At 36.1% G+C, this 25,422-nt stretch overlaps 1 protein-coding gene across 3 annotated transcripts in view; it reads right to left on the bottom strand.

The window, feature by feature from the left end:
* CFTR (CF transmembrane conductance regulator) overlaps positions 1-25,422 on the bottom strand; it is a 187,469-nt gene that overhangs the window by 85,858 nt on the left and 76,189 nt on the right. For all 3 annotated transcript variants that reach the window (NM_001048009.1, XM_045041230.1, XR_006587667.1), the window contains 3 exon segments: positions 123-843; positions 2,336-2,422; positions 5,406-5,500. In NM_001048009.1, the coding sequence (NP_001041474.1) occupies positions 123-843; positions 2,336-2,422; positions 5,406-5,500 (903 nt within the window).

The raw sequence follows: 25,422 nt of genomic DNA, 5'->3' as shown, positions 1-25,422 counted from the left end.
AATCTTAAAATAATCTCCACCTTAAACCCATTATTTGAGTAAGTTTTATATCACACTATATACTGCATTTCACTCAGTTGCACTCTGTTGCAAACAAAAAACCACTGATAATTTATACATACCTTTAAATCTTCTTCATTAATTTCTTCACTTACATCCAAGCCACTATCTAGAGATAATCGCCTTGAATATATATCCATTTCAGTTAAGTTTGTCTGAGGGGCCAGTGACATTTTTCGTGTGGATGCTGTTGTCCTTCGGTGAATGCTTTGACCTTGGTTCACAGAGGTCATCAGGTTCAGAACAGACTGCCTTCTTTGTCTCTGAAATGTGGGGCCAGCATTGACCATGTTGCTTCGAGGCAGGACAGCCTCTCCTTGCTCGCCATCTGGAACTAAGGACAGCCTTCTCTCTAAAGGCTCATCAGGATCTCCTTCGATGCCATTCATTTGTAACGGAGTCTTTTGAACAATTGAAAATTTCCTTATAGAGTTGATTGGATTAAGAATAGAGTTCTTCCTTTTTTCACCAAGCTCTCCAGTCTGTTTAAAAGACTGCTTTTTTGTTTCATTCCAGGAGACGGCCGCATCTCCTTCCAAGGAGAAACGCCGTAAAGTCTCAGTTATGATGGAATTTCTTCTTTCTGCACTAAACTGGTCAAAAGACTCATATCCCATGAGCTTGGAGCTGAAGTCAGGCCGTAGATTTTGTAATTCAGAAAATGTCCCATAAAAATAGCAACTACCTTCATGTAAAATTAATATTTTGTCAGCTTTCTTTAAATGTTCCATCTTAGAAGTGACCAAAATCCTAGTTTTGTTAGCCATCAATTTACAGACACAGCTTTAAGAATATAAAAAGATAAAAATAAGATATCAATTGTATAAGAATTTTATTACAAGTCTATATATTGCATTGTAACATTTTATTAATGTATTTTTGTGTAAAACATCTATTATACAATGTCATTATTATACTTAAAATACCTCTAAAAGTAAAAATAGCAATTAATTTGGTGCCTCTTTCATTATTACAGCATGAGATATATTACTGAATTATTAGAGTATGCTAAATCATAAAATTGAGTGTTAACAGACCTAGAGTGAAATTAAATATCTGATATTAAATAAATGTTGGACTTTGAGCAAATTGGCAACCCTCTGTGTCTTGGTTTGTTCATACAGAAAATGAGAGAATTGTTAGATAACCTTTAAAGATCCCTGGGGAGAGGGGTGTATGCAATTCTGTGTCTTCTAAAATGTCAGAGCTTTCCTGTTCTTTACATTTTCTATTAATTTCCTTTTACATTTTAAGATGGCCACAAATTTAGTTCTCAAGAGCTTATATTAAGACTAATCTGATTTATTAAAAAAAAAAAAAGCAACAAACCAGAGAACTGAATAATAAATTTAACCTTCCTCTAATAAAATTTCCCTTTAGTCTAAAAGTAAATCCTGACTAGAACCATCTAAGAGAGGCCACTTTCTTTTAGATATTAATACATTATATATTGTATAAAAAGAGGCATCATTCTAGATTATACTTTAACATACTAATATAGCTAACAAAGTGTATATTAGTAATAAGTTACTTATCACAATTACAGGATTGTAAAAATCTTAGGTATTAAATTTAAATTGTAGGAAAGGTGCTTCTAGGGGTAATACAGCCATTTTATAGACATAGACTTCTACATCCTCATTGCTTAAAATCTTTATTTCAGAAAAGTATAATAATTCTCTTAATAAACTACTTTATAGCTCATGAAATCATTTTGAAACTGAAATCAAGTTGTAAAACTGTTCCTCTTAGGAACTTTACATACATTGTGCCCTAGTAGGAGCTCCAATAAAGTGAAAATCCCTAGTTTTATGTAACCAAGGAAGAGGTTCTATAGAAAGTATTGAGGTATATAAATAATCTGAGCATTCACCTACATTAAAACATTCAGCTTGTTTACTTTCTAAGAGACATCCTATCTAAGGAGAAGACAGAATAAAATACTAACACAAAAAAGTAAAAATGTTAAGCACAATAACCATTTAAAACAATATATGCCACAAGGCAATAATAATGTAAAAACTACATAGATATTGATTGTTTTGACAATAGCAATGGAAGAAATTGGTTTACTATGTGGTCAGAACAGGTTTTAATGGAAGTGATTTTGAGTCTTCACTGTGAAGGGAAAATCAGATATGGGTGAGTGCTATGTCACATTCTACCACAATGGTGGCCATATTTCTCAAGGGTAAAATGTCATCTATGATGGTATAGTTGTGCCTTCTTCTCTTTTAGCATGGCATGAGCATTATAAATTATTCAAAGAACATACCTTTCAAATATTTCTTTTTCTGTTAAAACATCCAGGTATCCAAAAGGAGAGTCTAACAGGTATAAATCAGCATCTTTGTACACTGCTCTAAAAAGAAAATGGAAATTAAATTATACTTTTAAATATCTCATGCCATTTAGTACAAATAATTTTAAATGAGAATAAAAAAGGTAAGTCTTAAAAGATTTTTATGGGTTTTCACAACATTTCAAGAATGATTAAACTGGCTTTGCTAAATGTAAATGATATAAACTAGCAGAAGTTAACAAACTGAATCACACCAGACCATACAATTTAAAATACTACCTTGAAAAAAGAAAATCTTTAATAATAGTATTTGTTTAGAGTCAAGAACCATGCTATGTGCTGGGAATATAGTGGTAAAAATTACATAGTCCCTGCCCTCAAAGATCTTGCATGTTGGTGGGAAAGCAAAAAAGAAAATGGACTGTTTCAATGCTATAAAATGTCAGAGACAGCAACTAAATAGCAGCATGAGATAAAAAGAAATGTTAAGTGTCTTTCAGTGTTGACTGCTACCAAAAAATTTTGGTATTGTGGCTGTAATATTACTGTTGGATTTTGCTCCATATAGTTTCAGTCTCTGTACCATATTTATAAGAATTCCAAACAAGAAAGGATAAATAATTCACAACAAAAATGTACACCCATATCTGTTTTATTTTTTAAGTTAAAAATATGTAAGTGATGAATCACTAAATTCTATTCCTAAAACCAATATTACACTATATGCTAACATATTTAAATAAATTTTTATTTAAATAAGTTGAAATAAAAACTTGAAACAAAAATAAATTAAAAAATAAACTTTTTAAATGTTTATTTATCTTGAGAGAGTGAGAGTGCAAGCGAGCATGAGCAGGGAGGGGCAGAGAATCCCAAGCAGGCTCCACACTGTTAGCATAGAGCCCAATACAGGGCTCAATCCTAAGAACTTTGAGATCATGACCTGAGCCAAAATCAAGAGTCAGATGCTCAACTGACTGAGCCATCCAGGCACGCCATAAATAAAAATTTTATGAGCAAGTAAAATCTTCATTAAATTGATCTTAGAACAGTAATAAGATGAAGATATAGTCTCATGTTAATAGAAATGAGATTAAATCTTCATAACATCTAAGCTTTTCAGGTGTGGTTGTTAGTAGCACTACCCTTACCCCATGCATAGGATTCAGGGTTTATGTATAACTCTTGGTATTTTCTGCAAAAATTGTATTCAATTAAAAACTAGAAATGGCAAAAAGGCAAAGTGAAATCTAAAAGAACTTTTGCAACATAGGGGCACCTGGGTGGCTCAGTTGGTTAAGTCTTTGACTTCAGCTCAAGTCGTGATCTCACAGTTCATGAGTTCGAGCCCCATGTCAGGCTCTGTGCTGACAGCTGGGAGCCTGAAACCTGCTTCGTGTTCTGTGTCTCTCCCTCTTTCTGCTCCTCTCCTGCCCCTGCTCATATTCTGTCTGTCTCTCTCTCTCTCTTTCTCTCTCAAAAATAAACATTAAAAAAAATTTTTTTAAAGAACTTTTGCAGTATAAATTATTTTTAAAGATAACATGCAAGAACTAGATAAAAGACCCCTATCAAAATACACCCTCAAGGTCTTTCACTGCCCCCTGCTCTGTCTTGCTTCTCTCTCTCCTTTACATCTATGACCACAGTTTCTCAAGAATTGGAAATAATATATTCACAACCCAAAACTGGACAACACGTGATGTGACACATTCCAATCAGAATAACAATAATTGTTTTCAATAGTAGCTCAAATTGTGTGCACCTTATAAATAAAACCAAATTTTAAAGTTTTGTAAATACAGCCTCAAGTCTATGTTAAATGCCTAGACACCACATAGCATATCTTAAGTTTTGAAATGGAATGTTTAAGATAAGTCTTACTTTGACTCAAAGATTAGTCAATTTCTATTTATTTAGAAGCCATTATCTTGTCTGTGAATAATTAATACCTACTGATTTATTACTTCACAAGTAATCCCCAAATCAAGTCATGGTTTAATGCCAAGAGTCCAGAGGACCTGGTTCAAATTGTGACTCTACCATTTCCTGGTATAGTTTTTACAAGTGAAGCTCTAACAGCCTCAGTTATCTGATGATCTCTTCTATAAAGTGGGGAGAACAATTTTCTCTTTGCAGGAGGATATGAGGATTAAGTAAAATTACACACGCATACATTAAGCCTAGAATAATACCAGGCAATTGCAGGTGCTCCGTAAGTTAGTTTACTGTTCCAGCCTTTGAAAGCAGGAGAAAGTAAGGGAAAGGAGCCAAAATATCAATCAGTCAATGTGATTTGTTGTTGACAACTTTGGCAACACAGTGAGAAGAATTCTATTCAAATAAAACTGGAGGAACATTTGACATCTCATCTCATCAACAACTTTTTAAACTGAAAGTTCTAGTTTAACCACAAAGTTTTCTTCTTGACACAAATTAACTTTATGTACTTCTCTTCGACAGCTCAAAACGCTTAAACCAAGAATGTCTCTACCAAGGGACTTCACTGTCCCCTACAATGTTAGATATGCTTGTCCTACTTATTTTTCCTTTAAAGATTATAGACTTTAAGCCAAGTGACATCATTTGCCTTGATATTTTTGTTATGAAATTGTTAATTATGTTGAAAATTTGAAAATGTAGGTTTTTCTAAACCAAGAAGTATAAACAGAAGTTTAAAGCAGGTGAGTACGTTGTGGGGTGGGTGAGTGGGGAGCCCCCTGATCAACTTAAAAGAAACACTTTTTTTCCCTGTGTTGTACAGAATTCCTGAGTTTTCTACTTGTAGTAAAGCATACCATAAGGCAACAAACATACAGACACCAAACTAAGAGCATGCATTTTGAAAAAGCCGTCACCTTTATCAAATATGAATAGTAAATCCTTATCTATAGTTCATAAAGGTGATTCTTAACCTGCTAATTATAAAAGCCCAGGCATTTTTCAATTCCAGAAACAAAATATTAAAAAAATAGAGCAATATCTATAATTTTATGGGCATATTTACAACAAAAGCTCACTGAACCAATAATCAGATATTCACCTTGCTAAGGAAATTCTTGCTCGCTGACCTCCACTCAGTGTGATTCCACCCTCTCCAAGAACGATATTATCCTTCTCTGCAAACTTGGAAATGTCCTATTATCCAAAAAAGGAAGTTAGAGAGGAATTGTTAGTATGTTTATGAATTTGAAAGGTATACTTTCCTTCAAATGTAATCATATATTAGACTGTTTTAACCACAGCCAAAATTTAAAACACTTCATTCTCAATTATTTCAAATCCATTTCAATTGGTCAAAACATGGCTGAAATTTTAGAAGTAATTTTTTCTTTAACCTCTAGAATTTCATTCATGATCATGAAATAAGAATTGGAAAATATCAAAAGGTAAACCATATGTATATTTATGGGCGTGTAAACACGGCTGTATATAATCCATAGATTTGTTACACAAACTCAAGTACTACCAACATGCTAAAATGCATTACTTTCCAATTTCAACTCATTCTTCTAAAAGAAAATCTCCAGACACGAATAAACCTAACAAGAAAAACTAAAAGAACACTACTCCCATCCCCTGCAGTACCTAAGCATATTCAGTGGATGACCAAGAATAAAAGGCAATTCCTTTCCATACTTTTCTCATCCACCCACCACCACAGGCTTCTTCCCCATCCATCCTCAGCAACTCAGCCCCATGTGCTTTGCCATCTACTTTGTCTCTCCTGTCATCACCACCTTTCCACATGGGGCATAACATTCTTACTCCCAGTTAATAACTTCTCCAAGGCAACAAACATGCTAGACATTGTAAAAGGAGATTAGAACTTATAATAAATAGTCCTTGGAGAATAATCCCGGAGAATGCTAAATAACATCCCAATGACTTAATTAATCCTTTTAAGACAGGTTACAAGACAGTACCCAATTAAATGGCAAATTAATTGTACAGAGAACAGAAGTATCCATACAATATAGAACATTCTACAAGGCTTTTTGGAAGTGATTAAGTTGGCCTGAGACATGAAGAATGAGTTAGACAGGTAACACTCTCCCTTTAGTTCAAAAAAAGTTACTCTCCCTGTGCTCTTCTCACCCCCAAATATCTGCTCTTTTCTTTTGTTACCACTTTCTTCTTTATCCCTCCACTAAAAAAAGCATTTCTATACTATGCCTCCTTTTCTTTAACAATCAAGAAGAATCCAACATCTCTCCTTGACCTACCACCACCATTATCAATATTTAAATTGTCAAAATGGTTACTTCTGTTATCCACTTGTTTCTGTTGTCTACCTTATGAAAGTTTATAGAACTTCATACACAAAACTCTAAACTTACAAAGCAGGTAAATTAACAAATATTCATTTATATTAAAAATGATTTTGCAGCTCCTGTAGGCTAGAACCATTACCCCCAAAGAACTGTTAATGTTAGTACTCCTGACCTAGGGGAACCAAAGGTCTGAGATAAAAAGTGCTGACATTTTGGAGGAGATTCAGTAGGACTCAGTGGAATTGACTATGCTGGCATTGGAGAAATATCACACACAGAGAAGTCACTGACAGCCAGTAGCCCTACAGATGAGAAGGACATTCATAGTTATGAGATATATCAAAGAAAGTGCTTCATTTCTTTCTACTGAACTAAATGATTTTTTTCAACTCATGACCCAAGCCATATATCTAGGATTCTATCCAAAACCAAGGACTCTAGCTAAATTCCACACTCTAGAGTCTGAAATCTTCAGCCTCACTGAAGAAGCAGTTCCAGGAACTTCTTGGTCTTTATGCCTTTACTCAGCTGTGCTATGAAGCACATCCTCTGTACTTGATTTAGAGCAATTAGCAAGAAAACTGACATGTGTATTTCTTTTCTCCTGTACCATATTTGCTTCCCCCCAATCCCATTCTCTTTTAAAAAATAAATCCTTTGGAGTAAGAAAAATCAAGAATAGTTTGCCTTATGTGAATATATTGAGTGCAGGCTTTTTATAAAGGAAGCAGATTTATAAAGGAAGCTATTAAAAAGCCAGCAGTTGCTGAAACTATTGGAGTTTTCAGTTCCCCAAATTTGAATTCAACACCATACTAGTTAAATCAGTTAAAAGCTTTTAAAAGCGTTTAAATTTAGAAATATCAGTAGTTATGTTGATGGTATGATTATGTCACAGTTTCACTTAGGGGATAGAATATGAATGTAGATACAAAATCTTAGCCTAGTACGAGCATCAATAAAGATTTATGGAATGAAGGAAGAGAGAAAGAGGGAATGGAGAAAGGGCAGATAACCAAACAGCAAGCAACAAAGAAATGGGTACATATAAGACAAGGAAATGAAGAAATGTGTACAGAGTAGAGAAAGAAAATGGGAAAGGAATAGTATCAGAAGAAGTAGATACCTGTAGAAAAAGGCAAGAAGATATTGGCAGACTAAGAGACCAGAAAAGTGGAGGGGAAAACAAGAAACAATAGAAGATCATGAATTATCATTTCCACTTTCCCTCTGAATTTAAATGTCCAAAGAGCACAATGCAATTTTATTTCATTAATTTTCTTTTCTTAAGACAATAAAGAACAGACTATTTCAGCCAAACTTCTCTCATTTGTCTCTGTATGTTACAGATATTAATTTTTTTCTGCTATTTCTGTTTTCACTATGTTTACACTATGTCATTTGCAAAATTTTCATTTTCATGAAGTTAATTTATCTATCTAGAATTCCTATATTGGTTAAAAAGTACTACTTCACTTTTATTTTATTTGTTTATTTTTAATTTTTTTAATGTTTATTTATTTTTGAGAGAGAGACAGAGTGCGAGTGGGGGAGGGGCAGAGAAAGAGGGAGACACAGAATCTGAAGCAGGCTCCAGGCTCCGAGCTGTCAGCACAGAGCCCGACGAGGGGCTTGAACTGACAAACCGTCAGATCATGACCTGAGCTGAAGTCAGACACTCAACCGATTGAGCTGCCCAAGCGCCCCAGTACTAACCTAAGTTATTCATATAATATTCTAAATTTTCTCTTAAAATGTTTATTACTCTTACAAAATTCAAAAAAATATATTCAAGGGACAATTTTTGTTTGTACAATGGTATGAGATATGAATCTAACTTTTTTTCCTTTTAGTTGAATAACAGTCATGATTTAGTAAATAAATAATTTTCCTCTGAATTCATCTATCATCTACCATATATCAAATTCTCTTATTTTCTAAGATCTATTTCTGGGCTTTCTGGTTCCTCTGATCCATTTTCTATTCCTATACTAGTATTTTTGGTTTTGGTCATTTAATAGAGTTAAGTATGATTTAATATCTGACAAACAATTATTATTCATAAATGTTTTGACTTTTTGTTTATAGTCTTCTATATAATAACAATATCAATAACACCAATAGTAATAATAATAATAGCTAAAGAATACTGAGTGCCTACTATATGTCAGATACCATTTGAAGCACTTTACATGTATTAGCTTTTAAAATATTCATCACAGCCCTATCCTCATTTTAAATATGAAGAAATTGAAAGTTCGAAAAGATGAACCAAGGCAGATAATGGTTTAGACCTCTCAATAAGAGCTTACAATGTTCTTCATCTATGTCCTATAAGTTTTCCATTAGATTTATCCCTAATACTTTTAAATTGGGATATAATTGAATATAGTTACAAATATATTGTTCTTGTGAGAAGAACTTACGAGATTTGCTCTCTTAGTAATTTTCAAGTGTACGTTACAGTATTGTTAGCTATGGTCACCTTGCTCTACACTACATCCCCAGGATTTACTTATCTTAAAACTGTAACTTTGTACCTTCTGACCCCCTTCATCCATTTCACCCTCTCACTCTCTCTTGCCTCTGTTTCTGGAAACCACCCCTCTGTTTGCTATATCTATTGAGTTCAGGTTTTTAATATTCCACCACTAAGTGAGATCATACAGTATTTGTCTTTCTCTGTCTGGTGGATTTCACTTAGCATACTACCTTCTAGTTCCATTCCTGTTGTTGCAAATGGAAGATTTCATTCTTTTTTTATGGTTAGGGTTATAATATCCCATTGCATATATGTGTAGGTGGGTAGATATAGACAGACAGACAAAATACTTTCTTTATGCATTCATCTGTTTATGGGCACTTATGTTGTTTCCATGTGTTGGCTATTCTAAACAATGCAACAATGCTGGAGTGGTCGTGGGGGTACAGATATTTTTCAAGACAGAAATTTCACTCCTTTTAGTTAAATACCCAGAAGTGCAATTGCTAGGTCATATGGTAGTTCCATTCTTAATTTTTTTTGAGGACCCTCCACACTGTTTTCCATAGTGGCTGCACCAGTTTACATTCCTGCCATTATCTTTCAGTATTTATTATCTTTCAGTATTTCATTATCTTTCAGTATTTATTATTTTCTACTATTGTGAATTGAATAGCTTTCTATTTTTACTCCTTGATAACTATTGCTTGTGTGAAGAAAAGCTAGTTATTTTTGTATCCTTATCTATTGTCCAGACATCTTATTATATTCCCTTATTAATTCTAACAGACTTCTGTTTCTGTTTGTTTGCTCTTTGCTAGAACTTCTTGGGTTTTTTTTGGATAAACAGCCTTTTCATGAACACAATATTATCCCTATTTTAAGACAAACAGCATTAACTTTTCAGCATTAAAAATAAGGTTTACTTTGGGATGTTGGGTTAAAATAAAGTTACTGTATTTATGAAGTTCCTTCTACTTCTATTTTTACTTTAAATTTGTGTTACAAATGACTGCTGATTTTTATGTACACTTTTAGCATCTACTGACCTTGCTATATGGTTTTCTTCCTTGTCCATATAACAAATTATGCTGTATTTACAGATTTCTTTACATTGAAGCACTTTTGCATTCCTATAAATCTTTCTTTGTCATATTTTATCATTTCTTATATCATGCTGGAATCTATTTATTAATATTTTATCTGATAACATTTTACTTAAATATCTATATCATAAGTATGATTAACTGTAGTTTTATTTTTTTATATTATTTTCAGATTTTGGTCCTAGACTATTCTGGCTTTAGAAAATGAATTGGAAAAAAGGGAACCCTCGTGCATGGTTGGTGGGAATACAAAAAGTGAAATAAGACACAAAAACAAGTACTCATGATCTCATTTATATATGGAATAAAAAAAATAAATGAACAAAACAGAAACAGACTCAGATACAGAGAAAAAACTGGTGGTTGCTGGAAGAGAGAGGGATGGGGGATGGGCAAAATAGGTGAAGGAGATTGAAAGGTAGAAACTTTAAGACACAGGGATACAATGTACAGCATAGGGAATAAAGTTAGTAATGCATAACAAATTTGTATGATGACAGATGGTAGCTACATTTATCATGGTGATCACTTCATAATACATATAAATGTTGAATCATTATGTTTTATACCTGAAAGTAATATAATATTGTATGTCAACTACACTTCAATTTAAAAAAACGAGAATTAGTTGAAGAGCTTTCTATCTTTTTCTATGGTTTGGTATAGTTTAAATAATACAGGAATTATATGTTACTTAAGGGTGAGATACAGTTCAATTATAAAATCATCTAATGATAATGCCTTTTGAAGTAGTAGACACAAAGCCAGCTTTATAGTGGCAATATGTCTATTCAAGTCTTTTTTTAATGTTTATTTTTGAGAGAGAGAGAGAGAGTGAGAGAGAGAGACAGAGCACAAGCTGGGGAGGGGCAGAGAGAGAGAGGGAGACCCAGAATCCGAAACAGGCTCCAGGCTCTGAGCTGTCAGCACAAAGCTGGATATGGGACTCAAACTCGGGAATGGTGAGGTCATGATCTGAGCCAACACTTAACCAACTGAGCCACCCAGGCATGCCTTCAAGTCTTTTTGTGCTTTGAAAGAAATTTTGATCATTTATATCTTGCTAGCAAATCACCCAGTTTCTCTAGGTTAAGAAAGGTTTTCTTAGGTTTTTAATTTTGAATAGCAGTGGTGATAACCTCTGGTAGATGTACCATACTTTAAAAAGAAGACAATGGTATTTTACATACCACTAAAATGCTGTCAAGGGATGCATTGCTAAAAGATAAAATCTTTTCTAACACTTACAACGTATTCAATTAATTATCAGTTTTGATCTTAATTTTGAAGATCTCTCCTCTTAAACTAAGACAGATTAAATATGTAATGATTTTATTAGGGGAAATACTGGTGTAAAAGGAAATAGGAAAGAAAGCAGGGAGGCTGAGAGATATGTGAGACCTTAGTCCAAGTCCAACCCCTGAGTGAAGGAGAGAAGTCCAGAAGGTTGTGTGGAAAGACCCTAGACCACCATCTGAATCTAACCAACTTTTGAAAAGCCATCTGGGAATCTCTGAACCAAAACAAGTTACTAAGTAAGTCCCACGTCCTCTAAACACAAATCTGCTTCTGTATCCTGCCACACTCAATCATTCATGGGAAGCTGCCTGTGCAACTTGAAGTCTCAAGACAAACTCAGTGAGTGGAGGATTTCAACGTATGGCAACTGGGGCCATTTCTCAGATCCGCTTCCTGCAACAGTGATCCATAAGGCATATCTCATAACCACCGCAATACCTTACTCCCCCAAATTGGCAAAGGATATGAAATCAGAACGACAAACAAACATGAAAATATCTCACCAGCCATCATGGAACTACAAATTAGAAAAGAGAGAGACAGAGACAGAGAGGGAGGGAGAGATAGGACTTTTTACAAACTAGAATGCCAAAAATTAAAGTCTCTGTCAATAACAAGAGATTTCAAGATGTGAGTCAATGGGAACACTCATAAATGACTGGTGATGGTATAAACTGATACAGCTACTTTAAAGTACAATTTGGCAGTATCCAGTAAAATTGGAAATGTGCACATATACCCTAAAACACCACAATTCAGTTGCTAGATATCCACACCAGAGAGACTCTTGCAGATGTGCAAAGAGAAATGTTGAAAGATTTTCATCACAGTATTAAGTAAAATCTTGAAACAATCTAAATGTTCATCGGTATCACAATGAGTAAATAAAATGTGATATAGGATTATAATATAACAGTTAAAAAGAATGAAACAAATTTCTACATGTAAGTAGCGTGTCTAGACCTCAAAGAGGTAATAGGAGCAAAGAAAGCAAGTTGAAGAATGATGTATATAAAGTATACCATTTACATAAATTCTAAAACTACACAAACAAAACTGTTAAGTATTGTTTGTTGATAAGTACATGTATAAATGGATGCATATTCATTTAAATAAATCGGAAAAGTACATACCACATTCACCACAGTAACCACTTGAAAGTTGGGGTTTTGTAGAAGAATAATGGTGGAAAGATTTGGTAAAAAGTTATACTTAGGGGCGACTGGGTGGTTTATTCGGTTGAGGGTCTGACTTCAGCTCAGGTCATGATCTCCCAGTTCATGAGTTTGAGCCCCATATTGGGTTTTGTGCTGACAGCTCAGAGCCTGGAGCCTGCTTCAGATTCTGTGTCTCCCTCTTTCTCTGCACCTCCCTCACTCGAGCTCTGTGTCTCTCCCTCCCTCCCTCTCTCTCTCTTTCAAAAACAAATAAACACTAAAAAAAAATTTTTTTTTAAAGTTCTATTTAGAGGGCACCTGGGTGGCTCAGTTGGTTTGGCTCTTCATTTTAGCTCAGGTAATGATCCCAGGTTTGTGCGATCAAGCCCTCTGCCAGGCTCCTTACTAAGCATGGAGTCTGCTTGGGATTCTCTTCATCTCTCTCTCTCTCTCTGCCACCCTTCTCTCTCTCTCTAAAATAACAATAAAATAAAGTTCCACTTAGAAATTCTCCAGGCCCCTAATAATGCAATTAGAAAACAGGAATATTATCATATAATGTTTCCTATCCAGAATGGACACTAGTGGTACAGACTACCTTTTAAAAAGCATGAAAAAGAAAAGAAAAGAAAAGAAACGAGAGGAAAAGAAAAGATTTCCACACCTGAAAAGAGTTGAGGTTCTGAGCTAGTATATTTAGACTCTTTTTCTGGAATGAAGCCATTTGTGAAGAAAAATGTGTGTACATGTGGATAATTTCATAAGTTTCTTAGAGAGTGTAATTAATAGGAAATTGCTAAGTTTCAAATGAAACAAAATAGTGGGAATAGATTGAATAGAATCGTGAATAAGCTCATTATTTTAAGATCAAATATATTAGTAATACCAACATCCTGTTCCTAACGTGAGTACTTGCTCTGATTGCCTAGTTTATTGATCATTTGTAGATTTCTTTATTAGTGTTTGGCTTTTTCTATTTGATTAAATATAAAACACTTTGTTTTGTATACATAGTTAAACTTTATCTTTGCTGATTACTAAGGGCACTCAAATCTGGTAATATATTTGCCTTAAGGGTGTTGGTTTTCAGCCTTCACAGCACATTTTCTTTCATGTGAAAATTATAATCCAAAAAAAAAGTTATGCCACTTGGTACTATCATGAGTTTAACAAGCAGTGTTGCTTAGAGAAGACCTGTGCACAGAGACAAATGCTATTTTCTCTTTATTTGCACATAGCTTGAGTTCCTTTGGAGCTATCCACAAAAATTGTTACAGGAAATCATTCAGTGACATTAAGATGCTGGGCATGATTTGACTTCTTAAATAAAAATTGATGACTAAGATTTTTTAAAATATTTATTTATTTTTGGGAGAGAGAGTGTGAGAGAGTGAGAGAGAGAGAGAGAGAGAGAGAGAGAGAGAGAGAGAGAGAGAATGAGCAGGGGAGGGGAAGAGAGAGAGGGAGACACAGAATCCAAACCAGGCTCCAGGCTCCGACCTGTCAGCACAGAGCCCGATGAGGAGCACAAACTCATGAACTGCGAGATCATGACCTGAGCTGACAGCAGAGTTTATCTACAGATAAAATAAAATATGTGGACCATTGGTTCTCAAAGTGAAGTATGTAGACCGATTATTTCAGAATCACGTGGGGAGCTTGTTAACAACGCTGTACCTATTCTTACTCAGATGAATTAGGGAAGAGCCCAGGAATTTGCATTTTGTGGTTATTATACCTACTCAAACAGATACTTACTCTTTAGGGTAATTTCCTTTACAATGCTGGTCAGAAAGGCAAATGCCATCTTCAAAGAACTCTGTGCATGTACTGGGTCTGTTTGAGATTGTAAAGCACTTTGAAAATACTTAGATAAAGAATACTAGAGAGGGTCAAAGTAATGCTATAATAAGTGTGCAATAAAGATTAACTTATTATTAAGAAAAGCATTCTATACTCAATGTGATGGATGCACTTCTCACACAAATGTTTACCATTTTATTTTTTTTAAATGCACCTAAACGCCACCCTAATATGGTTCAACTGAGCCAGACAAACCAGAAGTTGTTAAAGAGGAACTGCTAACATAAAGTTCATTAATTCTGACTTGAGAATACATTTATTACATTAAAGAGGGGGAGAACTTTAAGAAAAGGGTGGAGTGTTACATTTAATGGTTCCTTGCAATTTTGCAATATTTGCTGAGTACATTTGAGCTTCCTGTGACTTTGTAGATAGGAAAAATCATAAACCTTGCTTTATGGCTACCTTATCATTCTTTAGAACAACCTTGACAATATAGCTGCTTGTGGTAAGGGAGCAGGGTGTGAAGCTTGGGTTGAGGGGACATGAACTTTAGAGGGAATAACATGCCATAAAGCATGTCTTTAACAGTAAATCATCGGCCAGTTAGTGCCAGTGTTATTAATGTTTAATAATTACTAAGCACTTTTGCTTTATACACAGGGAAAATGAGCATGGAGGGAGAAGAAAAGAAGTGTTGGGGGAACAGAAAGAAGGGGTGAGGAGGAGAGAGGAGGGAAGGAGAGAATGTGAGAAAGTCAAGAGTTGTAGGAAGAAAGAATTAATTAACCGTTTTTGCACATAGCTTTCGTAAACGTGGATGTGTTATCTTGGGAGTGTTGGGTAGCTCTGTATGATATATCAACAGAGGTTAACTTCTACAGCAGGAAATATACATGAATGAATTCATAAATTAAAAATTGGAGTTCTGTTTATTAGGAAAGATAATTTTTGACCTAAGTCAAACTTGATACACATAGCTGTACATAAAAATACTGACTAAAGATTAACCCTTCTGGAAAGCATAAGAAGTGAGAACTTTTTATCAACCTGAAAAATAAAAGCTCTTCTTTCCCTGAGATTTGGCACTGGCCAGATTTATAGCAGAAAACTCAAAATCCAGTATAATTTTTATTGTGGCCAACAAAAGTACAAAAAGCTAGTTCTTTTACATAATGGATGTTACAGTCTTGTCACCAATATTAAACAAAAGTTTAAACTATTAAATTAAATTATTAAAATATTAAACTATTGCTTAATATTCAGATATATGCATACATATATGTGGTTTTATGCATGAGCTTGTGAGTATATATGCAATTTTGTTCATATCTCTAGCCTCTTTAGTGTTTATTTCTGTATGTGTGTAGTCTGTATTTGTTTTTGAAAATAACATAAGCATTTTTATTTTATTTTTTAACATTTATTTATTTTTGAGAGAGAGACAGAGTGCGAGCAGGGGAGGGCCAGAGAGAGAGGGAGACACAGAATCTGAAGCAGCTCCAGGCTCTGAGCTATTGGTCCGGAGCCCAACGTGGGGCTTGATCTCATGGTGAACTCACAAACTGTGAGATCATGACCTGAGCCGAGCTTAACCGACTGAGCCACCCAGGAGCCCTACATAAGCATTTTTATTTATTTATTTTTAATTTTTTTAAATGTTTATTTATTTTTGAGAGAGACAGAGACAGAGCATGAGTTGGAGAGGGCAGAGAGAGAAGGAGACACAGAATCCAAAGCAGGCTCCAGGCTCCAAGCTGTCAGCACAGAGCGTGATGTGGGGCTCGAACTCACGAACCATGAGATCATGACCTGAGCTGAAGTCAGATGTTTGACTGAGCCACTCAGGCGCCCCTACATAAGCATTATTAAAGGAAGACCTACAAAATGCAATGATTTAAGGTACTCCTGGGTAAGTGCAGTTAGGAAGTACAGTTAGAAAGGATACTTGATTAAATAAAATTTTGGAAAAAAAAAAAGATACTTGAAACAAACAAAAGAATATTGTTTCTTTTATTCTGGCTCTACATTAGACTCATTTAACTCCAGATTTCAGATTCTCTGAAATGACATTTAAAAATCTACTTTTGAAAAGCTCCCTAGGTGATTTTGATTCAGTTGATCTAAGAATTGGCATTAGGAAGCTGTTAATTCCTTTACTATCTCTTCTAGGTCTACCCACCCAAGATTCTGGGACACATCCAATGCCTGATAAGACACCCTTTTCCTAGTACCTTGCCAGCTCATTAGTATCCCATAGTTGATCCTGCTCTGGACTTCCTAACTAGTCTCCCAGCTCCCTAGTAACTAAATCTCCTGATTTGTAATTCAGTTCCTTAGGAGACAAGCTTCAATACTTTCTTACCTGTTTTCTCTGAAGTAATACCACCATGACCCTTATTTTCTCAAGAGCTGACTGGAAGACCAGCTGCTCAACTTGCTCTGAGGTTTCCTCTCCTATGTGGACTTGCCCAGCTACTTGAACTTCCATATTTTATTTTTAAATTTTTTAAAAATATGTCACTTATTATCAATTGTACCTTTAAAAAAATTTTAACTTTATTTATTTATTTTGATAGAGGGCAAGAGTGAGAGCAGGACATAGGTAGAGAGAGAGGGAGAGAGAGAATCCCAAGCAGGCTCTGCACTGCCAGTGTAAAGATCGGTGTGGGCTCGAATTCACAAACTGTGACATTATGACCTGAGCCAAAGTCAGACGCTTAACCAAATGAGCCACACAGGTGCCCTGGACTTCCATATCTTAAATTAGAGGTTATGAGGCATGGACATGAACATGAGATTCTGCCTCAAGGGTAAAGGAAAAGGAGAAGATATTTTGGGAGAAGATCGGGGAAGAAATTTCCTGATTTATTTAAATTTCAAGTGTGTTAGTATAGGTGGTTTTCCCAAGATATGCTTATTTAGGACCATGGTAGCTTCACATATCATTTCCATGAAAACAAATAGCCTTGCTAAAAATAGTTTTAACAACTATGTCATGGAATTCTCAATGCCATTAGGTCACAAGTCTTTGTTATCATAACATTCTCCTGTACAAATGGCAGACTTACAATCTTAATGGTTTAATAATACTGTTACCATCATAGTGAGATTAACTAGCCTGAAGTTCTAACTTAAAGTCAGCAATGTTCAATGGATAAGTCATTAGGTTCTAAGATAGAGTTTCTCATCTAATAAGCAATAACCCTAATTGAGCACATAAAAAAAAAAAGAGGAATCAGAAGACTTGGATTCTCTTGCTGGTCCCATCAATTATGGATCTTCAACAAGTCTCTTAAAATTTTACTTCCTTTTGTTTAAAATTTGAATAACAATATTTGATAAACTTCTAACCACAACATCTCCATTATCCTCCTTCAGTTTGCATATTATATTAGAAGAATCTTCCTGGGGGCACTTGGGTGGCTCAATCAGTTAAGTGTCCAACTCTTAGTTTTGGAGCAGGTCATGATCTCATGGTTTTGTGGGTTTGAGCCCTGTGTCAGGCTCCGTGCTGACAGTGTGCAGCCTGCTTGGGATTCTCTCACCCTCTCTCTGCCCCTCCCCACTCACACTGTCTCTGTCCTTTCAAGCTAAATAAATAAATTAAAAAAAATAATCTTCCTAAAACATTGTTTTTATTATGGCATTTCCCCCAGTAAAGAAAAGCAACTGTAGAGGATTCTGTAGACCCGCTTGCTCTCCTCCCAGGGACACTCCTGTGCTCCCACTAATTACCATGTTTCTCCGACTCCTCTACAGCTAGAAGGCTGTATGAGAACTGGATTTCACCAATTGGATTTACTTATATGAAATACAAAAATTAAATGGATGCCTTTGTCTTTCTGCCTCTTTTGGCTTTTTTTTTTTTAATTGCTGGCAAAAGGAAAAACAGAAACTATGATCTGACTGTACTCTCCCAGTTCAGCTATCACTATATACCCTTCTCTTTCCAGACCCAGTCTTGCTGTCTTGTCTAGAGCTCTTGCAAAAATGTAATGCTGTCTCCTGGCTCCAGGCCCATTTCATTATGCATTCCAACCACATAGAGCTGACTATAGCTCCTCGAATATATAGTGTTCCCTCTGGGCTCCAGGCCATGTACATTATGTTCTCTTCCTGGAATGTTTTCCCTGTCCTTCTTTACTGAAATGCTCCTACTCATCCATCATCTCTCATGTGAGACATCACTTCCTCCAGGGAAGCCTCACCTGAACTTCTAAGATCAGTTTCAATGCTTCTTCTCTGTACTCATTTAAGGACCCTATATTAATCATTATTATAGAACTGATCAAACTGCTCTTGTTTTTACTTGGTTATCTCCACTAGAATAAAAGCCCCTTGAGGACAGGGACTGTGTCTTGTTCACTAATAATTCCCAGAGTTTGGGGGTGCCTGGGTGCCTCAGTTGGTTAAGCCACCAACTCTTGATTTTGGCTCAAGTCATGATCTCATGCTCAGGAGATGGAGTCCCATGTCAGGCTCTGTGATGAGCATCGAGCCTGCTTGGGATTCTTTCTCTCTCTCTCTCTCTCTCTCTCTCTCTCTCTCTCTCTCTCTCTCTCTCTCCGCCCCTCCCCTACTTGCACTTTCTCTCTCTCTCAAAATATAAATAAACTTTAAAAAATAATTTCCAGAGTTTGGCGCACTTACAAATATTTACTAAATGAGTGAATGTATATACACGTGTTTCTTTTCCCTCAAATGCCTGTAAGTCAAAAACTAATGGCAGACAGGGACCCTTGCTACACTTGCAGACAGCATCCCGAGTGCCTAATGTACTACTGTGTCCACAGTAGGAACTCAAATATTTGTTTAAATCAACTTTTTAATTTATTGAATTTAAATCAAGACTAACTAAACCTCTGAATAAAAATTATTATAGACTTGGTTCTGAAAGACATTGATGGTAATACAATTGCCATTTCTAGGGTCCGTTTTGTCAAGAGAACACTTATACTCAGAATTTTTAGAAAAACTAAATTTACCTTCCTGCAAAGACCTTTATGAACATTACAGGGTTCTAAGGTTCTATTAAAACATAGGTGTAAAATCTTCCCTTGATCTTGACTTATTAGTCCCTGCTACAAAAAGGGAAATTCTAAGAGTACAGAGCTCAGAATTCCAGTTCTTCAAGAGGGATGAAACCTTAGACATATACATATATAATGATATAGCATGGCTTTGACCTTTGGAAAACTCAGTGATTTTTTTAAATATGAAAACATAGCTTAAATATCTTAATTTCATATATATTCATGAGATAGCCTGGTCCCAGACAATTAAAATTACATGTTTATTATACTGTTCTATTAACTTGCCCAAATCTTACTAAGACAAGCAGTCTTAGGGCTATTTTGGTTTTAGAGATGTCAAGCTAATAATTAATTCCAAAATTGTAATTTTAATACCTAAAAAATAGTTCACGCTTTTAGAATTCAGCACAATTTCACTTCGACTGCGAACTCTAAGCAAAGTTGTCCCTAGATGATTAAAGTGAGAATTTGATGGACCGATGTGTGCAAGCATTTAGCATAGCAATACTGACATGTGCTCTCTCAACAGATGTTAGCTAGTGCATTTATATTTATTTATTTATTAATGTTTATTCATTTTTTTTTAATTTTTTTTCAACGTTTATTTATTTTTGGGACAGAGAGAGACAGCGCATGAATGGGGGAGGGGCAGAGAGAGAGGGAGACACAGAATCTGAAACAGGCTCCAGGCTCTGAGCCATCAGCCCAGAGCCTGACGCGGGGCTCGAACTCACTGACCGCGAGATCGTGACCTGGCTGAAGTCGGACGCTTAACCGACTGCGCCACCCAGGCGCCCCTGTTTATTCATTTTTGAGAGAGAGAGAGAGAGAGAGCGAGCGCACGAACAGGGGAGGGGCAGAGAGAGAGAGGGAGACACAGAATCCCAAGCAGATTCCAGGCTCCAAGCTGTCAGCACAGAGCCTGACGTGGGGCTCAAACCCACGAACCGTGAGATCATGACCTGAGTCGGATGCTGAACTGACTGAGCCACCCAGGCGCCCCTAGTGTGTGTTTAAGTTCCAGGGCTCAAATGAAGTGAAATAACAGTTCAGTTCAGGAGACGCTATGACATTTCTGTTTGGTTCTGGTTCAATAGTTTTATAAAATAAATGTACTTGCTTCATATTACAGTAAATAAATGGCAGTGCTTTCAGACTTACTTAATTACTTATTAGGAGAAAATTGCAGGTGGTTCAAGGTACAGTCACTAAGTGTGATTTATTCTGGTTTAGGGGACATAGTTCAATGTGCTTCAAATATCTGTTTTACATCTCCACTAAGTCTTGGCTGCTACTGAATGCAATTGTTAATTCCTATAGCTCCTTTTTATGTACAGATCTCCCAACTGAATATTCCTGAATTCTCCTGTAGTGGTGGAATGACCATCCCAATGTTAAGCTTCTATTCATATAAGTTAGTTTTGGCCAGATCTGGAGATCCAGAGGTAAAATTCAAATTTAATTAGACTTATGGTATCTGTATGATGGAATTTATATTCCAGACCAGTCACTAACTCATTTCTGTGCTTACTTCCCTCCCAAGTTTTTCATACTTCTTGCCAATTTCCCTCCCAAGTTATTTTTTTCTTTTAGTAACTTCTTGCCAAATTTTCTCCCAATTTATTTTTTTCCAGTGACTTAAAGATGAAAACTGCCAAGCAGCAGTGGTAGAGAAAACACAAACAGACTTTAATTCTGCAACCTACATAGTAAATATTTTTTCTTTTGCAATGCATATGTAATGGCTGCCAAGACAATTACTTAATGAAGACCATTTTGTGGTTGCAAAAGGATCTCAACAACTTTGTGGAAACCGATTACATATCCTAAGTCCCTGACCTCTTCTCATATCCCACGCCCCACCTCCCACCACGCACTATCATAAAAGCCAAACCCAGGTACTTTTACAAGAGAGTGAGTCACTGAATAAAATCAGTCCAACTACCCATTTACCCAAACACCAGCCTGCCTAGAATTCTCTTGCTGTCTGCTATGGGGTTCTGTGGTAGGATAAGGTTTTGGTGAAGTGTATAAAAAAAAGCAGTATCCTGGAAAAAAAAAAGACAAGAGAACAGTGAAGTCTGACCTCTTTTAGTAACGAAACAGAGTTACAATCTCCTTAAGGGATAAGTAAATTAATGAGGGCCCAATTACACTGATTCCTCTTTTTAAGCTAGCAGAATCTCCAGTGCTGGTTACAAAAGTGTACAAATATTTAGAACTCTAAAGGTAGTCTGGCAACATGGAAAAAAAATGGGAGGGTAAGTTAATGGGCACCAAAATATAAAATGGTATTTAAAAATAACTATAGGGGCGCCTGGGTGGCTCAGTTGGTTAAGCATCCGACTTCGGCTGGGGTTGTGATCTCAGGGTTCCTAAGTTCAAGCCCCACGTAGGGCTCTGTGCTGACAGCTCAGAGCCTGGAGCTTGCTTTGGATTCTAAGTTTCCTTCTTTCTCTGCCCTTCCCCCTCTCGCACTCTGTCTCTCTCTCAAAAATAAATAAACATTAAAAAAATAATAAAAATTAAAAATTAAAAATAACTATAAATTTGCCTAGGAATCCACTATATTATAATCTGGCTCCAGAGTAGAAACTGTAAACCCATACATGGAGATGTTCCCAAAGCAGAACTGACCGTGACTGCACCTGACTTATTCACTCGTGTCTGCACATTACCAGTTATTCTATCAGCCCAGAGCTGTCTCCGTGCCCTTCCCTGCGATAAAGTCTTTAAGCTATCCCTCAGAGTGAATAGTTTTCAACAAACTGAAATCAGAAAACTATGTGAAATATGTTGTGCGTACTTTTTCCTATCCACACAGATTTACACCTAGCAGCCTACTCCTATGACCATAAGCATCACCACATACGCAAGTGCTTTGTAGATACTAGAGCTGAACAAAAACACAAAAATGAGGAAGAAAATATTCCGTTCTCATCTCCAGTTTCCAAGTCTAGCTGGAGCACATTAAGAAACAGATCAACGCTGGCAGTCAAAACGAAAACATATTGAATCATGAATGTTTGTATTTGGTGATGGGGCCACATAGAGAATACATCAAGGGTTTCTTTTGCTGGCACCAGCTGCTTAACCCTCAGGGATTCTGTAGGTATTTCATGTTCCTATGATCCAAATTCCTCCACACTTAAAAAATAAAAACTTCATTTTGGCAGACTCTCACTGGCCTTTTTTTAAAAAAGGTGAGGAATACTTGTTTAACAATGACAACAAAAGTACAAAAGTTGGAAACTCTTTAGTACTGAAAATAGGGGAAACTTTTGATTCTGAGTAAGACCATCCAGAACTTCCAATTACTTTTTTTTTTTGTTACTCCAGCAATAGTATGCTGGTGTCATGATTCCAGCCCTGAGACTGTGAGGCTCAGGGGAGAACACGTTCCGAGGAAAATTCTTGTAACTGGCATGCCTACTCCAAAGTATTTCTGAAATAGTCACCTAATAAGAATTTACCATTCTGCCTATCGAAGTCCTAGGTGGAGTACACCAACATAAACTTTTTAGAATCACTGCTTTCAAGCAATTCATCATGTAGTTGGATAGATAACAGCATACAGGGACTATTCAGCAATGAGAAGAGTACCCACTACCACACTAATATGCTCATTGTACCCGCTACATTTTCCAGTTTCAAGAACAAAGAATTTAGGATGCTGGATATTTTTGCCTATAATAAGATGACTAGGAAGCACTAGTTGCAAAAGTCAGCAGGACAGGAAAGGACAGGGAGTCAGGATTCAGAGATTACTAGAAATGAAAAGCTAAGTGTTTTGACAATTTAAAACAAAAAGGAAGGAGCGCCTCAGTGGCTCAGTCAGTTGACTGTCCAACGCTTGACCTCAGCTCAGGTCATGATCTCACGGTTGCGGGGTTCGAGCCCACATGGGGTTCCATGTTGACAGTGCACAGTCTGCTTGGGATTCTCCTTGTCTTCCTCTCTCTCTCTCTCTCAAAAATAAATAAATAAACTTTAAAAATAATAAAACATAAATAAAACAAAGAGGAAGAAGAGTGAATTGTACATTAAGAAAGCAAAATGCTCATCATCATCATCATTAACAATTACTTATTCAAGCCCACATAGTGGTGTCCCCCACTAGAAATATTGTTAGTAAGACCTGCGATCTTTCTGCCTTGTTCAGATGTCTCAGTTCTATGTAATTTCACCTCTGCATCCTTCCTTCCTAAACACATAGGATTCCTATGTGTCCCCCTTCCCAATTCCTGTTGTGCGGGGGAATCCTTAATCCTAAGCCAATTTCTCTCTTCTTCTCATTTCCTCAGGGTTTTTCCCTCAGTCTTCCCTGAAAGCCCATTTTTCCCTGATGACTTTCCTGTGGATGGAAATAGTACATAAATATGGTATTCCCGATCTCCTCACAATTCTTCTGCTTAACTTCTGTTTCTTCTTGTCTATAATAACCATTATCGGAATTACTGAAACAGCTTCCTATTAGTCTCCCTTCTTCTAGTCAGAATAGCAACTGCCGCTGCTACTACTACTTACAGTTACTACCACCACTAGTTATTTTACTAAGTACTCTCTATGCATCAGAAAAATCTACAAAACTACAAAATAGGTAATATTATCTCCATGTTAAAGAGGACAAAACTGAGTGTATAATAGGATTAAGTAACTTTCTTTAGTAATCCAACTCTGTCAGATTTCAAAATATATATTCTTTCTGCTACCCCACAAAGTTTCAAAATGCATCCACCTTAATTCTGTTTCTCATAGTACAGCCAAAGTGATATATAAAATACAAAACTGACTGCATCCTTCCCTTGATTAAAGCTCTTCAAGACCAAATTCCTGACACTGGTTATAAGGTCCCAAGGACATGGTCCTCCAGCGCCATTCCTCCCCGCTCAGTGTCCCCCCAGTCACACTCTGGTTCTATCAAGATGCTTGTGGTTCTTTGCACTTAACCAATTGGTTTCATATCCTGTGTTCCTGCTCAGTTTCTTTTGTCTGGAATGCCTTTCCCATTTTTACTCATCCATCTTTCTTTGTAGAGAAAGTTTCTACCAAATGCTGAGGCAAGCTAAAAGCCCTCAACTGGGCTTCCGTACTGCCTTAAGAATACCTTTATTACAATACTTGCTATAGTAAAGTGAAAGCATCTCTTTATGTATGCTTCCCCCCAACTAGCTCATTAGTTATTTTCAGGAAGGGATAATAAAGGTTCTATTTTGTACCCACTCAGACCCCACCACAGTGAACATTGTCTGGTACAGAGTAATCACGTAAGTAATGTGTTGGGGTCTGAAAGGCATTTAGAAACTGGATTCGCCTCCCAATCCCATTGCCACTTCTGGAGTATGGAACCAATGTGACCTGGACTCAAGACTGTCCAATATCATCTGTTTTCTTCCATAGAATATACCAACTTTTGTTGATTGGGTCATGAAGAACAACTACCATATTTACAGATAACCACTTCTTAAATTTTTTCTTATAAACACTTTGTCATCATCAAAATTCACATTGATGACTTTTTATGGCCAAAACATTTCCCTGTCTTAATTAAACCAAGTTCCATCTTGTTTCCATAGTAGTCACTTACTCACAAGAACTCTCAGACACATTTATTTTATATCATACTCTGTGGCAGTATTCTCCATCTCAAAAGGAAGCAGAAATTATCTAATATTTACTGAAGGGGTAATTTACATCAGATGCCTTGTTATACACCTTATATTTATCCCATTTAATTTTCTCAATAATCCAGTGACCATTTATTCATCAATCCCCCACTTCTTCACACCAGCCTAACCTTCTCTCTACTTTATTGGCAGTTCTAACGTTCTTAATCAAAAACAAATTCCTCCAAGGCCGTAAGTTTCACTCTTGTCACTATTAGAATTCCATAGTGAATCATT

Source organism: Felis catus, chromosome A2 (assembly GCF_018350175.1).
Source record: "Felis catus isolate Fca126 chromosome A2, F.catus_Fca126_mat1.0, whole genome shotgun sequence".
Taxonomy (NCBI): Eukaryota; Metazoa; Chordata; class Mammalia; order Carnivora; family Felidae; genus Felis; species Felis catus.
Note: the sequence above shows the minus strand (reverse complement) of the source record. Positions and strands in the feature narration are given on the sequence as shown.